Genomic DNA, 15,809 nt, shown 5'->3' on the forward strand with positions numbered 1-15,809 from the left:
AAGATTCTCACAAAGTGATTCATCCTGGTTTGATTGGAAGGACGAAGAAGCTGTGCTATTCCCAAACTGGGAAACTGGAATCACCTGATTTGAAAGTGGGATAAATTCTTCATCCCAACTCCTATGAGGTTTATTCACTGATGATTCTCCACCACTTTATGTATCCAAATCAAGCTTCTCACAAAGAGATTCATCCTGGTTTGATTGGAAGGACGAAGAAGCTGTGCTATTCCCAAACTGGGAAACAAGAATCACCTGATTTGAAAGTGGGATAACTTCTTCATCCCAACTCCTATGAGGTTTATTCAACTTCCTGATGATTCTCCACCACTTTATGTATCCAAATCAAGCTTCTCACAAAGTGATTCATCCTGGTTTGATTGGAAGGACGAAGAAGCTGTGCTATTCCCAAACTGGAAACAAGAATCACCTGATTTGAAAGTGGGATAACTTCTTCATCCCAACTCCTATGAGATTTATTCAACTTCCTGATGATTCTCCACCACTTTATGTATCCAAATCAAGCTTCTCACAAAGTGATTCATCCTGGTTTGATTGGAAGGACGAAGAAGCTGTGCTATTCCCAAACTGGGAAACTAGAATCACCTGATTTGAAAGTGGGATAACTTCTTCATCCCAACTCCTATGAGATTTATTCAACTTCCTGATGATTCTCCACCACTTTATGTATCCAAATCAAGCTTCTCACAAAGTGATTCATCCTGGTTTGATTGGAAGGACGAAGAAGCTGTGCTATTCCCAAACTGGGAAACTGGAATCACCTGATTTGAAAGTGGGATAACTTCTTCATCCCAACTCCTATGAGATTTATTCAACTTCCTGATGATTCTCCACCACTTTATGTATCCAAATCAAGCTTCTCACAAAGTGATTCATCCTGGTTTGATTGGAAGGACGAAGAAGCTGTGCTATTCCCAAACTGGGAAACTAGAATCACCTGATTTGAAAGTGGGATAACTTCTTCATCCCAACTCCTATGAGATTTATTCAACTTCCTGATGATTCTCCACCACTTTATGTATCCAAATCAAGCTTCTCACAAAGTGATTCATCCTGGTTTGATTGGAAGGACGAAGAAGCTGTGCTATTCCCAAACTGGGAAACTGGAATCACCTGATTTGAAAGTGGGATAACTTCTTCATCCCAACTCCTATGAGGTTTATTCAACTTCCTGATGATTCTCCACCACTTTATGTATCCAAATCAAGCTTCTCACAAAGAGATTCATCCTGGTTTGATTGGAAGGACGAAGAAGCTTTGCTATTCCCAAACTGGAAAACTGGAATCCCCTGATTTGAAAGTAGGATAACTTCTTCATCCCAACTCCTATGAGATTTATTCAACTTCCTGGTGATTCTCCACCACTTTATGTATCCAAATCAAGATTCTCACAAAGTGATTCATCCTGGTTTGATTGGAAGGACGAAGAAGCTGTGCTATTCCGAAACTGGGAAACTGGAATCACCTGATTTGAAAGTGGGATAACTTCTTCATCCCAACTCCTATGAGATTTATTCAACTTCCTGATGATTCTCCACCACTTTATGTATCCAAATCAAGCTTCTCACAAAGAGATTCATCCTGGTTTGATTGGAAGGACGAAGAAGCTTTGCTATTCCCAAACTGGAAAACTGGAATCCCCTGATTTGAAAGTAGGATAACTTCTTCATCCCAACTCCTATGAGATTTATTCAACTTCCTGGTGATTCTCCACCACTTTATGTATCCAAATCAAGATTCTCACAAAGTGATTCATCCTGGTTTGATTGGAAGGACGAAGAAGCTGTGCTATTCCGAAACTGGGAAACTGGAATCACCTGATTTGAAAGTGGGATAAATTCTATGAACTTTAGAGAATCTGAGTTTGATATAAGAAAAGTAAGAGATTAGAGAAGTTTAGAGGTGATTTAGAACGTGTTTAGCTAAGAGTTTAGTGTAGAATCATGATTGAGAGTCTTTGAGTCTAAGAAAGTGTTTTTGTGTCAAGAACTGTATGATTATCATTAATGAAGAGATTACAAATATATAGGAGGTGATACAAGGGTTTTCCTCAAAGGTAAAGTAAGCAAAGCATGTGTAGTCAAGGATAAGATAGGCGCCTAATTCAAACTAAGCCAATGGGAGACTCCACATGTGTGGGATGAGTGGATAAGGTTGCTTTCCCTTTCCAGCTGCATACAGCCTGTCAAGCCGCGGCCTTATCCTTCCCTCAACGGTCTGATCAAGTGCTGGTAACTCTTCATAGTTACCATCACCCTTTTCACAAGTAACCATCCTGAATAGTGAAGAGTGTTACCCAAGACTTGTACGGCCACTCCTCATGTACGGAGTGTACGGATTGTACGGACTCAGCCTCCTCAATCCCTTTCTTCCTAATGCTTCACTACTTCATGCCCTTTCCTCCCATTCATTACTCATCACTCCATTTCATGATCTCATCTCAAAATGATCTCATCTCAACACTCCCCCTCAAGCTTAGCTTTGTGAAAGTCTAAGCTTGGATAGCCATGAGATCTTCCTCATTAAAAACCTTACCAAAGAAAACCCATTGGGACAAAACTTTGATAAGGGAAAAAGAGTAAAGACCTCATAGCTAAGGGGCTTAGCTCCTTCTCGTGAGATCAATGAGTCCTAGCCGGCTATGAATGGACTCAATTGTCTTCTGCCTTGCTGCCTTTGTGAACACATCTGCTAGCTGATCTTCACTTCTTGTGTAACATGGTAAGATGACTCCAAGAAGTATCATCTGCCTCACCTTGTGACAATCTACCTCAATGTGCTTGGTTCTCTCATGGAAGACTGAGTTGGTGGCAATGTGTATAGCAGCCTGGTTGTCGCAATGCATTGTCATTGGAGTGGATTGAGTAATCTCCAAGTGCTTCAGTATCCCTTTGATCCACACAAGCTCATTAGTCAGCTTCAGCATGGCTCGGTATTCAGCTTCAGCACTTGAGCATGAGATCACCTTCTGCTTCTTACTCTTCCAAGTTACCAAGTTCCCTCCAATGAATGTGCAGTAGCCAGTTGTGGACCTTCTATCTGCTCTATCTCCTGCCCAATCCGCATCACAGTAGCCCACAACTTCAGTACTCCCATTACACCCCATCCACACTCCTTGATCCGCTGAGCCATTGAGATACATCAAGATCCGGTTCACCATTCCCCAATGATGTTCTTTTGGAACTTGCATATGCTGGCTTACCTGGTTCACAGCAAAACAAATATCAGGACGTGTGATGGTTAGGTATATAAGCTTACCCACTAGCTTCCTATAAAGCTTTGCATCCTTGAATGGTGGACTGTCTTCAATCTCCCCCTCACGTGGAACCTTGTATCCATCTTCCAAGGGAGTCTTGGCTGTCTTTCCTTCAAGCTTACCTGCATCTTTCAACAGATCAAGTGTATACTTTCTTTGGGATAGAAACAACCCTTCCTTGGATCTACATATCTCAATTCCAAGGAAGTATTTCATCTCTCCCAAGTCTTTAATCTCAAAAACAGATTTAAGAAAGTCTTTGGTAGCTTGTATCTCTTCTTTATCACTACCTGTTATAATGATGTCATCTACATATACAAGTAGAACGACAATACCTGAAGGTGTGTTGAGTGTGAAGAGAGTATGATCAAGCTCTGACTTCCTAAAGCCTCTTCCATTCAGAGTTGTGCTCAACTTGTTGTACCATGCCCTTGGTGATTGTTTCAGACCATAGATAGCTTTCTTTAGTCTGAGAACATTCCCTTTCTTCACCAATTGCTCTAGACCAGGAGGAGGTAACATATACACTTCATCTTCTAGTTCCCCTTGTAGGAAAGCATTCTTTACATCCATTTGCCACAAACCCCACTCAAGGTTTACCGCAAGTGATAGGACAATCCTGATGGTATGTAGTTTAGCAACTGGTGCAAATGTGTCTATATAATCCTCTCCATATGTTTGAGTAAATCCTCTTGCAACCAACCGAGTCTTCTTTCTATCAATCTGTCCATTTGCTAGGTACTTGATTGTGAAGATCCATCTACTAGACACTGCTCTCTTCCCTTTAGGTAACTCACTCTCATACCAAGTGTCATTCTTGATCATTGCATTGGATTCAGCTCCTACTGATTCCCTCCATTCCTTGTCCTTCATGGCTTCCTCATATGACTTCGGTACATGGCTCTCATCTAAGCTTATCATAAAGGCACAATGTTCTTCTGGATAATGAGCAAAGGAACACACAGCTTGAGAGGGATGTTCTACAGCCTGGGCATTGTAGTACACTCTCGTGTTTACCCAGTTGGAACTATCCTTTCTCACTCTGGTGCTTCTTCTCAATTGCTGCACGGCCGGCTCTGGTTCAGGTTCAGTTGTAGTTGCATTAGTTTCCTCCTCTTGATCCTCTTGATCTTGGCTCGGTACCTCCCTGAGCCTGAGCCTGAGCCTTCTTCATGTATCATACTTTGATCATGATCACCTGAGCCTTCTTGATCGTGGCTTTCAACATGTACTTCAGCCGGTTCAGGTGTTGTTTCCCCCCCATGATCTAAGTTTGATGCCTCGGTAGGTTGTGTGTGTGTTGTGCTGCGTCTTTCCTTCGGATCCTGGGTAGTATGTATCCCAAGCCCCTCTAGAATGCTTCTAAGGCTGGCCGCTCTATCTGACTCTCTTGTCAATTCTAGCAACTCATCTTGATTCTTTTCCTCATAGAACCCCTTAGCTTCAATGAACTTCACATCTCTAGAGACTAGAACCCTTCTAGTAGTAGGATCATAGCACTTGTAACCCTTTTGAGTAGTAGAGTAGCCAACAAACATAGCTCTTGTGCTGGTTGCTTCAAGCTTGTTTCTCAACTCTTTTGGCCTCAGAACAAAGCATAGACATCCAAAGATTCGCATATGCTCCAATGATGGCTTGTACCTGTTCAAGACTTCAAAAGGGGACTGATCATGTAGAATCTTAGTTGGGATCCGGTTGATTAGATAACAGGATGTAGCCACAGCATCACTCCAAAACCTCTTAGGGACATTTGCTTGAAACATCATTGACCTTGCTACCTCCATGAGATGCCTATTCTTTCTCTCAGCCACTCCATTCTGCTGAGGAGTATAAGGACAACTCGTTTGGTGTAGTATCCCATGTTGAGCTAGATGTTGCTTGAAGGCTTGACCAGTGTATTCCCCACCATTATCTGATCTCAAAATTTTAATCTTGGCATTGTAATGGTTAGTCACATAGTTTTGAAAATTTTTAAAAGCTTCAAGCACCCTATCTTTGGTTTGAATAAGTGTTATCCAGGTGTATTTTGATTTTTCATCTATGAATGTGACAAAGTATTTAAAACTATCCCTAGACAAGCAAGGAGCAGTCCAAACATCAGAGTGAATTAAATCAAAGCACTTGTCATAAACAGTAGATGAAATGGGAAACACAGTTTTACAATGCTTGCCTAAGATGCAAGCTTCACAATCCTTATTTTCAAATACCACACCTGGTAACATCAAGTTTAAAGCCCTAACATGGGGATGACCTAGTCTAGCATGCCACAATGCATTTTTATTCATCATAGAAGCAGAAGTAAATGAGCACAAGTAATCAGAAACAGGAGCTAGCTCTTCAAGTAAATATAAATCTCCCTTGGTAACTCCTTTTCCAATCAATTGGCTGCTCTCAATATCCTGAAACTTCACATCATTAGTATGAGATTAAGAGATCCTTAGAGTAATCAGAATAAAGAGAGTGTTTAAGAAGTGATTAGAAGAAGTTTGTGAAAGATTAAGAGACTAGATAGAGCCGTTTAGAGTCTAAGAGATAATCATAGTGTCTAAGAGATTAGAGAGGCTCAAACTGTATGTTCTTATTAATGAGTGAGGTTACATATTTATATGGAAAGCATAAGGGTTTACAAGAGGCGAAATGGGCACTATTGAAGCATGTAGAGTCAAGGTTGCTTTCCGGATGATTGGATGAAAAGGCTCACACGCTTTGCCTCTTTACAGCCTGTTCCAGCCTGGCACGCTCTTCCCTTATCCACTCAACGGTCTGATCCCTTCTCCTTAAGCTCCCAAGGTAACATCTCCTTGTTACCGTTTTACTTGGTCGAGTTGGGTAAGTATTGATCGCGGCCATTGGTACGGACGGTACGGCCATGTACGGCCTTGTACGGCCGTCCGTACCATTCACACCAAAACCCCCTAAGCTTCTCCATCTCTTCTCCTCTTCAACTCCTCTTCTCTCCATACCAATATAATCAACTCAACTCAACACTCCCCCTCAAGCTTAGCTTTGTGAAAGCCTAAGCTTGGAAAGCTACAAGATCTTCCTCATTAAAAACCTCACCAAAGAAAACCCAATGGGATAAAACTTTGATGAGGGAAAAAGAGTAAAGACCTTGCAGCTAAGGGGATCAGCTCCTTCTCTTCCCAAGATCTATGAGTCCCAATCTGATGTGAATGGACTCCATAGTCTTTTGCCTTGCAGCCTTGGTGAACACATCCGCTAGCTGATCTTCACTCCTTGTATAACATGGCAAGATCACCCCTAGCACAATCATCTGTCTCACCTTGTGGCAATCAACTTCAATGTGCTTGGTCCTCTCATGAAACACCGAGTTGGATGCAATGTGGATGGCAGCTTGATTGTCACAATGCATTGTCATTGGAGTTGCTTGATCAATCTCCAAGTGCTTCAAGATGCCTTTGATCCATACCAACTCATTGGTAAGCTTCAGCATGGCTCTATACTCGGCTTCTGCACTTGAACATGACACTACCTTCTGCTTCTTGCTCTTCCAAGTCACCAAGTTGCCTCCAATGAATGTGCAATAGCCTGTGGTTGATCTCCTGTCTGCTCTATCACCAGCCCAATCCGCATCACAGTATCCCACCACTTCAGTGCTTCCATTGCAGCCCATCCATACTCCTTGATCAGGTGAGCCGTTGAGATACATCAAGATCCTCTCCACCATGCGCCAATGATGTTCCTTAGGCACTTGCATGTGTTGACTCACCTGATTCACAGCAAAACAAATGTCAGGTCTAGTTATAGTAAGATAAATCAATTTGCCAACTAGTTTTCTATAGAGTTTAGGATCCTGATAAGGTTTGCTGTCTTCAATCTCCCCCTCTCGTGGGACTTTGTAGCCATCCTCCATAGGCATCCTTGCTGTCTTGCCACCATGAGCACCTGCACCTTTCAAAAGATCAAGTGTATACTTCCTTTGAGACATGAACAAACCTTCCTTGGATCTACATATCTCAATTCCAAGGAAGTATTTCATTTCTCCCAAGTCTTTAATCTCAAACATGGATTTAAGAAACTCCTTGGTTGCTATGATACCTTCCTTATCACTCCCTGTGATAATGATATCATCAACATACACAAGGAGAGCAATCATACCTGAGGGAGTAGTGAGTGTGAAGAGGGTGTGATCTAGTTCAGACTTCTTGAAGCCTCGGCCATTCAGAGTAGTGCTCAACTTGTTGTACCAAGCTCTTGGTGATTGCTTCAGCCCATAGATAGCTTTCTTCAGTCTTAACACATTCCCTTTCTTCACTAAGTGTTCAAGGCCTGGAGGTGGATGCATATACACTTCATCCTCAAGTTCACCTTGTAGAAATGCATTCTTCACATCCATTTGCCATAACCCCCATCCAAGATTCACAGCCAAGCTTAGTACAATCCGGATTGTGTGTAGTTTAGCTACTGGTGCAAAGGTTTCTATATAATCTTCTCCATAAGTTTGAGTGAAACCTCTTGCAACTAGCCTTGACTTCTTCCTCTCAATCTTTCCATCCGCTTTGTACTTGATTGTGAATATCCATCTACTGGTCACAGCCTTCTTCCCTTTTGGTAACTCACTTTCATACCATGTATCATTCTTGATCATAGCTCCTGCTTCATCTCCTACTGACTCTTTCCATTCTTTATCCTTTATTGCCTCTTCATAGCTTCTTGGGATGTGATTCTCATCCAAGTTTACCATGAAAGCGCAATGTGCTTCTGGATATTGAGCAAAGGAGCACACGGCTTGAGAAGGATGCTCCACAGCTTGGGCATTGTAGTACACTCTCGTGTTTACCCAACTGGAAGGATCCTTCCTTATCCTTGTACTCCTTCTTAGTGGCTGCACAACCGGTTCTTCTTCCTGTTGTTCTTCTACCACTTCATCTTGCACTTCATCTTGAGAAGGTGTTTGTATCACACCATGATCATGCCCATGACCATCAGAGCCTATGCTCTCTTCTCCTTCATCTTGGTTAACCTCTTGAGTAGGCTCCTCCTCATGCGTCTCTCCTCCCTCATGATCAAGGTGGGATGGTGAACCAACTTCAGGAGGTGTTGTTGCGTGATCTCTTGGATCCTGGGATGTACTGATTCCAAGACCTTCAAGGATGATCCGCAAGGTGGTTGCCTTGTCTGATGTTAAGTCCTTCAAGTCTTCTTGGTTCTTTTCTTCATAGTATCCTCTATCTTCCAAGAACTTCACATCTCTAGATACAAGAACTCTCCTTGCTATAGGATCATAGCATTTGTATCCTTTCTGTGTAGCTGAGTATCCTATGAACACAGCCTTAGTACTTCTTGCTTCTAGCTTGTTGATCATCTCTCCTGGTTTGAGCACAAAGCATAGACATCCAAAGACTCGCAAGTAATCAAGCACTGGTTTGTACCTGTTCAGAACTTCAAATGGAGCCTTCTCATTCAGAACCTTGGTTGGAGTTCTGTTGATCAAGTAACAAGCAGTGGCAACCGCATCACTCCAGAATCTCTTTGGAACATTACTCTGAAACATAAGAGACCTTGCCACTTCCATGAGGTGCCTATTCTTCCTCTCAGCCACACCATTTTGCTGTGGAGTATACGGACAGCTTGTTTGATGTAGGATCCCATGTTGTGATAAGTGTTCCTTGAATGCATGACTCGTGTACTCTCCTCCATTATCTGATCTCAAAATTTTAATCTTAGCATGATAATGGTTAGTTACATAAGTTTGAAAGTTCCTAAATGCATCAAGTACCCTATCTTTGGTCTGAATTAAGGTTAACCAGGTGTATTTGGATTTTTCATCAATGAATGTGACAAAGTACTTATAACTATCTCTAGATAAGCAAGGGGCAGTCCACACATCAGAATGAATTAGATCAAAGCAGTTATCATAGATAGTAGTAGACTTTTGAAACACAGTTCTACAATGCTTGCCTAAAATACAAGCTTCACAATCTTTGTTCTCAAACACAACACCTGGTACCATTAAGTTCAAAGCTTTAACATGAGGGTGTCCTACTCTAGCATGCCACAATGCATTTTTATTCAATAAAGAAGCAGAAGTAAATGAACAACTATAATCAGGAACAGAAGTGAGCTCTTCAAGCATATAGAGGTCTCCCTTAGTCACTCCTTTCCCAATCAATTTGCTGCTCTCAATATCCTGAAACTTCACATCATTAGGACTAAAGATAACATTGCATTGTAAATCATTAGTACATTTCTTCACAGATAATAGGTTTGATGTGAATTCAGGCATGTAAAAAGCTCTAGATTCTTTGTTAAACAACTTAAGCTTTCCTATTCCTCTAATAGGTATCTTATCCCCATTTGCTATCATCACATGCCCATGCGTAGGTTCTATATCTTTAATCAAGTTCTCATCACTTATCATATGATGTGATGCACCAGAATCAACAATCAATGGTTTACCTACTTGTTTAGCATTAAGACATAGATTACTAAGCAATGGATGCATCCTATCAGTTCTAGCAATGTGAGCAGTTCTATACTCATGTCTAGCTTCTAACCGTTCTACCAGTTCTCTAATCAAGTGATCATCCTTGTATGCAATCATAGAGGCTCCAAAGGAATAACCATAAGTGTTACCGTTTTCCTTTAGCATTTTGAAGAGAGCATCAAGGTCTGATCTCTTGATGTAGTCATCATTGCTGCGTGAGCTTGAGGCGCCTGTGTAAGCCACCAGAGACTTCCCATTCCCATCATTGCCTCCAAGCCCATCCGCTTCACTCGCCTTGCTGGTACCAGCTCCATTTGAACCTTCAGTCACATTTGCCCTTCCCTCACGCTCCTTCATGAACTTGGCCGGCTTGAGGTGTGGGTGAAGTATCCAGCATTGGCTCTTCTTATGACCATGCTTCTTGCAATGATCACAGTTGCCATTGAACTTCCTGTCCTCATACTTCCCGTGAGATGCCTTGTTTGCTTGTGGAGCCTCGGTTGAGTCCTCATGAGCTGCTTGATTGGCAAGAGAGAGCTCCCCCTTTCCTCCAAACAACCCCATAGATCCCTGCTCCCTTTGGATTTGCGCACACACCTCCTCAAGGTCCGGAAGCTTATCTGACCTTAGCATGTGCTGGATGAGGTGAGTGTAGGCCGGGTTCAGTGTGAGAAGCAACCCAAAGACCTTGTCTTGCTCGCGCCTCTCATTCAACTGATCTGGATCAGTTGTGCTCGGCCTCAGCATCTCCAGCTCTGACCATAAGGACCTGAACCTCCCCAAATGCTTAGTGAACTCCATGTCCTCTTGTGCAAGACGGTTGATCGCTAGCTTTACTTCAAACACACGGCTGAGGTTGGAAATGTTCCCATATACCTTCTTCAGCGTGTCCCACAGCTCCTTGGCTGATTCACAGTAGCTGTAGGCATCCAAGATAGCTGGGTCCAAGGATGCGTGTAGAACCGTCATCACCAGCATGTCTTCTTGTTGCCATTTCTCCACAGCCGCTTCATTGGAGACCTCTTCTTGATCTCCTCCCTGAGTAATGAGTTTCGGAGCCTCCCCTGTTGTGATGTGCCCCCACAAACCCTTACTTCCCACCGCAGTCTTCACCATCCGAGACCACACAAGGTAGTTGCTACCTTTGAAAGTAACCGCTACCTTCATCCTCATGTTCATCCCATGTTCCATCTTTGCTTGACTTGAAAACTTGAATCTTGAATCTCGGACACACCAACCTTGAGTCTAGAATCACGCAACCACACAGAACGTAGCACAGCTTCAACTAGAACGTATCACAGCTTCAACACCTTCAAGGCTACTCGCGTGTAGCTTCAAAACCGTTTAGCTTGTAACTCTCTAAAGATCAAACCCCAGATTCAAATGAACCTGGCTCTGATACCATATGAGATTAAGAGATCCTTAGAGTAATCAGAATAAAGAGAGTGTTTAAGAAGTGATTAGAAGAAGTTTGTGAAAGATTAAGAGACTAGATAGAGCCGTTTAGAGTCTAAGAGATAATCATAGTGTCTAAGAGATTAGAGAGGCTCAAACTGTATGTTCTTATTAATGAGTGAGGTTACATATTTATATGGAAAGCATAAGGGTTTACAAGAGGCGAAATGGGCACTATTGAAGCATGTAGAGTCAAGGTTGCTTTCCGGATGATTGGATGATAAGGCTCACACGCTTTGCCTCTTTACAGCCTGTTCCAGCCTGGCACGCTCTTCCCTTATCCACTCAACGGTCTGATCCCTTCTCCTTAAGCTCCCAAGGTAACATCTCCTTGTTACCGTTTTACTTGGTCGAGTTGGGTAAGTATTGATCGCGGCCATTGGTACGGACGGTACGGCCATGTACGGCCTTGTACGGCCGTCCGTACCATTCACACCAAAACCCCCTAAGCTTCTCCATCTCTTCTCCTCTTCAACTCCTCTTCTCTCCATACCAATATAATCAACTCAACTCAACAATTAGGACTGAATATAACATTGCAATTAAGATCTGTAGTACATTTCTTTACAGATAATAGATTTGATGTGAAGTCAGGCATGTAGAATGCTTTAGATTCTTTATCAAACAATTTTAGCTTGCCAATTCCTCTAATTGGGATTTTATCTCCATTTGCAATCATGACATGTCCATTTGTAGGTTCAATGTCTCTAATCAAACTAGTATCACTAATCATGTGATGAGATGCTCCTGAATCAACTACCAATGGTTTAAACAGATTGTGTGCAATATGAGACTGTCCTAGTATGCTAGTAGGTTTATAAGCAATGCTTGAGTGATCAGGTTCTCTAGCAATACTATACGGTTCATATGATGCACCAAAAGAGTAACCAAGAGTACCAAGTGTGTTACCATTCTCCTTTAGCATTTTGATGAGGGAGTCAAGGTCTGATCTCCTCAGGTACTCGTTCTCACGGTTGTTCTGAAGGCTTGGTTGAGCTGTGTAAGTCACCAGGGCCTTGCTATCTCCAGGCTCACGTGTCCCGCCCTCTCCAGCTTGGCCTGAGCTCCCAGCACCACTTGAACTCCCCGGCTCACTTCCAGCATACGAGACACTGGCTCTCCCATCTTTCTCTCTTGAGAACTTGGCCGGCTTCAGATGAGGGTGCAAGATCCAGCACTGGTTCTTCTTGTGACCTTGTCTCTTGCAATGATCACAATTTCCCGTGAACTTCTTTGCATCATACTGGTTAGAGTTTGCACGGTTTGCTTGTGGAACCTCAGCTTGGTTTGCAAGAGTGATCTCCCCTTTCCCTCCAAAGAGACCAATAGACCCTTCCTCCTTCTGAACTTGCGCACACACGTCCTCAAGATCAGGTAGCTTTCCGGACCTCAGAATGTGTTTGATGAGGCTGTTGTAGCTTGGATTCAACGTGAGCAGCAACCCAAACACCTTATCCTGCTCGCGTCTCTCAGCCAGCTCATCTAGGTTGGTTGTGCCTCGCCTCAGCATCTCCAGTTCGGACCACAAGGCTCTGAACCTCCCAAGATGCTTAGTGAACTCCATGTCCTCCTGTGTCAAGCTGTTGATAGCACGTTTCACCTCAAACACACGGCTCAAGTTTGAGATGTTACCATAAACCTTCTTTAGCGTGTCCCAAAGATCCTTTGCTGTCTCACAGTAGCTGTATGCCTCCAGGATAGACACTTCAAGAGACCGTTGGAGTATGGACATCACCAGCTGATCATCCTGCTCCCACTTCTCCTCATCGCACTCGACAACCTCCTTGTCGCCTTCATAAGTAATGAGCTTTGGGGCTTCACTCTGTGTGATGTGTCCCCATAAACCCTTACTCCCCACTGCGGTCTTCACCAAACGAGACCACAAAAGATAGTTACCCCCCTTGAGAGTAACCGGAACCACAGCTTTGTTGCTTTCCATTTCAGACCCACTCGGATGAATGAAATGCAACTCAAGTGTTCTTAGTAATCAAACCCAGATTATGATGAACCTGGCTCTGATACCATATGAACTTTAGAGAATCTGAGTTTGATATAAGAAAAGAAAGAGATTAGAGAAGTTTAGAGGTGATTTAGAACGTGTTTAGCTAAGAGTTTAGTGTAGAATCATGATTGAGAGTCTTTGAGTCTAAGAAAGTGTTTTTGTGTCAAGAACTGTATGATTATCATTAATGAAGAGATTACAAATATATAGGAGGTGATACAAGGGTTTTCCTCAAAGGTAAAGTAAGCAAAGCATGTGTAGTCAAGGATAAGATAGGCGCCTAATTCAAACTAAGCCAATGGGAGACTCCACATGTGTGGGATGAGTGGATAAGGTTGCTTTCCCTTTCCAGCTGCATACAGCCTGTCAAGCCGCGGCCTTATCCTTCCCTCAACGGTCTGATCAAGTGCTGGTAACTCTTCATAGTTACCATCACCCTTTTCACAAGTAACCATCCTCAATAGTGAAGAGTGTTACCCAAGACTTGTACGGCCACTCCTCATGTACGGAGTGTACGGATTGTACGGACTCAGCCTCCTCAATCCCTTTCTTCCTAATGCTTCACTACTTCATGCCCTTTCCTCCCATTCATTACTCATCACTCCATTTCATGATCTCATCTCAAAATGATCTCATCTCAACAAATTCTTCATCCCAACTCCTATGAGGTTTATTCAACTTCCTGATGATTCTCCACCACTTTATGTATCCAAATCAAGCTTCTCACAAAGAGATTCATCCTGGTTTGATTGGAAGGACGAAGAAGCTGTGCTATTCCCAAACTGGGAAACTGGAATCCCCTGATTTGAAAGTGGGATAACTTTTTCATCCCAACTCCTATGAGATTTATTCAACTTCCTGATGATTCTCCACCACTTTATGTATCCAAATCAAGCTTCTCACAAAGTGATTCATCCTGGTTTGATTGGAAGGACGAAGAAGCTGTGCTATTCCCAAACTGGGAAACTGGAATCACGTGATTTGAAAGTGGGATAACTTCTTCATCCCAACTCCTATGAGATTTATTCAACTTCCTGATGATTCTCCACCACTTTATGTATCCAAATCAAGCTTCTCACAAAGTGATTCATCCTGGTTTGATTGGAAGGACGAAGAAGCTGTGCTATTCCGAAACTGGGAAACTGGAATCACCTGATTTGAAAGTGGGATAACTTCTTCATCCCAACTCCTATGAGATTTATTCAACTTCCTGATGATTCTCCACCACTTTATGTATCCAAATCAAGCTTCTCACAAAGTGATTCATCCTGGTTTGATTGGAAGGACGAAGAAGCTGTGCTATTCCCAAACTGGGAAACTAGAATCACCTGATTTGAAAGTGGGATAACTTCTTCATCCCAACTCCTATGAGATTTATTCAACTTCCTGATGATTCTCCACCACTTTATGTATCCAAATCAAGCTTCTCACAAAGTGATTCATCCTGGTTTGATTGGAAGGACGAAGAAGCTGTGCTATTCCCAAACTGGGAAACTGGAATCACCTGATTTGAAAGTGGGATAACTTCTTCATCCCAACTCCTATGAGGTTTATTCAACTTCCTGATGATTCTCCACCACTTTATGTATCCAAATCAAGCTTCTCACAAAGAGATTCATCCTGGTTTGATTGGAAGGACGAAGAAGCTGTGCTATTCCCAAACTGGGAAACTAGAATCACCTTATTTGAAAGTGGGATAACTTCTTCATCCCAACTCCTATGAGATTTATTCAACTTCCTGATGATTCTCCACCACTTTATGTATCCAAATCAAGATTCTCACAAAGTGATTCATCCTGGTTTGATTGGAAGGACGAAGAAGCTGTGCTATTCCCAAACTGGGAAACTGGAATCACCTGATTTGAAAATGGGATAAATTCTTCATCCCAACTCCTATGAGGTTTATTCAACTTCCTGATGATTCTCCACCACTTTATGTATCCAAATCAAGCTTCTCACAAAGAGATTCATCCTGGTTTGATTGGAAGGACGAAGAAGCTGTGCTATTTCCCAAACTGGGAAACAAGAATCACCTGATTTGAAAGTGGGATAACTTCTTCATCCCAACTCCTATGAGGTTTATTCAACTTCCTGATGATTCTCCACCACTTTATGTATCCAAATCAAGCTTCTCACAAAGTGATTCATCCTGGTTTGATTGGAAGGACGAAGAAGCTGTGCTATTCCCAAACTGAGAAACAAGAATCACCTGATTTGAAAGTGGGATAACTTCTTCATCCCAACTCCTATGAGATTTATTCAACTTCCTGATGATTCTCCACCACTTTATGTATCCAAATCAAGCTTCTCACAAAGTGATTCATCCTGGTTTGATTGGAAGGACGAAGAAGCTGTGCTATTCCCAAACTGGGAAACTAGAATCACCTGATTTGAAAGTGGGATAACTTCTTCATCCCAACTCCTATGAGATTTATTCAACTTCCTGATGATTCTCCACCACTTTATGTATCCAAATCAAGCTTCTCACAAAGTGATTCATCCTGGTTTGATTGGAAGGACGAAGAAGCTATGCTATTCCCAAACTGGGAAACTGGAATCACCTGATTTGAAAGTGGGATAACTTCTTCATCCCAACTCCTATGAGATTTATTCAACTTCCTGATGAT

General features: G+C 42.4%; 1 protein-coding gene across 1 annotated transcript; it reads right to left on the bottom strand.

Annotated features, from left to right (window-relative positions):
* Window positions 1-2,130: 2,130 nt before the first annotated feature.
* LOC117129679 lies at window positions 2,131-4,198 on the bottom strand. Its single transcript, XM_033282987.1, has 3 exons — window positions 4,075-4,198; window positions 3,054-3,387; window positions 2,131-2,296 (listed from the first exon to the last, which is right to left on the bottom strand). Exons 1-3 carry the CDS (start codon window positions 4,196-4,198, stop codon window positions 2,131-2,133), a joined length of 624 nt encoding a protein of 207 aa, XP_033138878.1.
* Window positions 4,199-15,809: the final 11,611 nt, after the last annotated feature.

This window comes from Brassica rapa, unplaced genomic scaffold (genome assembly GCF_000309985.2).
Source record: "Brassica rapa cultivar Chiifu-401-42 unplaced genomic scaffold, CAAS_Brap_v3.01 Scaffold0041, whole genome shotgun sequence".
In the NCBI taxonomy this organism is placed as follows: Eukaryota; Viridiplantae; Streptophyta; class Magnoliopsida; order Brassicales; family Brassicaceae; genus Brassica; species Brassica rapa.

Coding starts and splice junctions, on each gene's coding strand:
- LOC117129679 (XM_033282987.1), bottom strand. CDS start 4,198: ATGATAAGCTTAGATGAGAGCCATGTACCGAAGTCATATGAGGAAGCC. Junction 3,388..4,074: donor GAATGACACTTGGTATGAGA/GTGAGTTACCTA, acceptor GTAAGCTTGAAG/GAAAGACAGCCAAGACTCCC. Junction 2,297..3,053: donor GGAGATAGAGCAGATAGAAG/GTCCACAACTGG, acceptor TTCACTATTCAG/GATGGTTACTTGTGAAAAGG.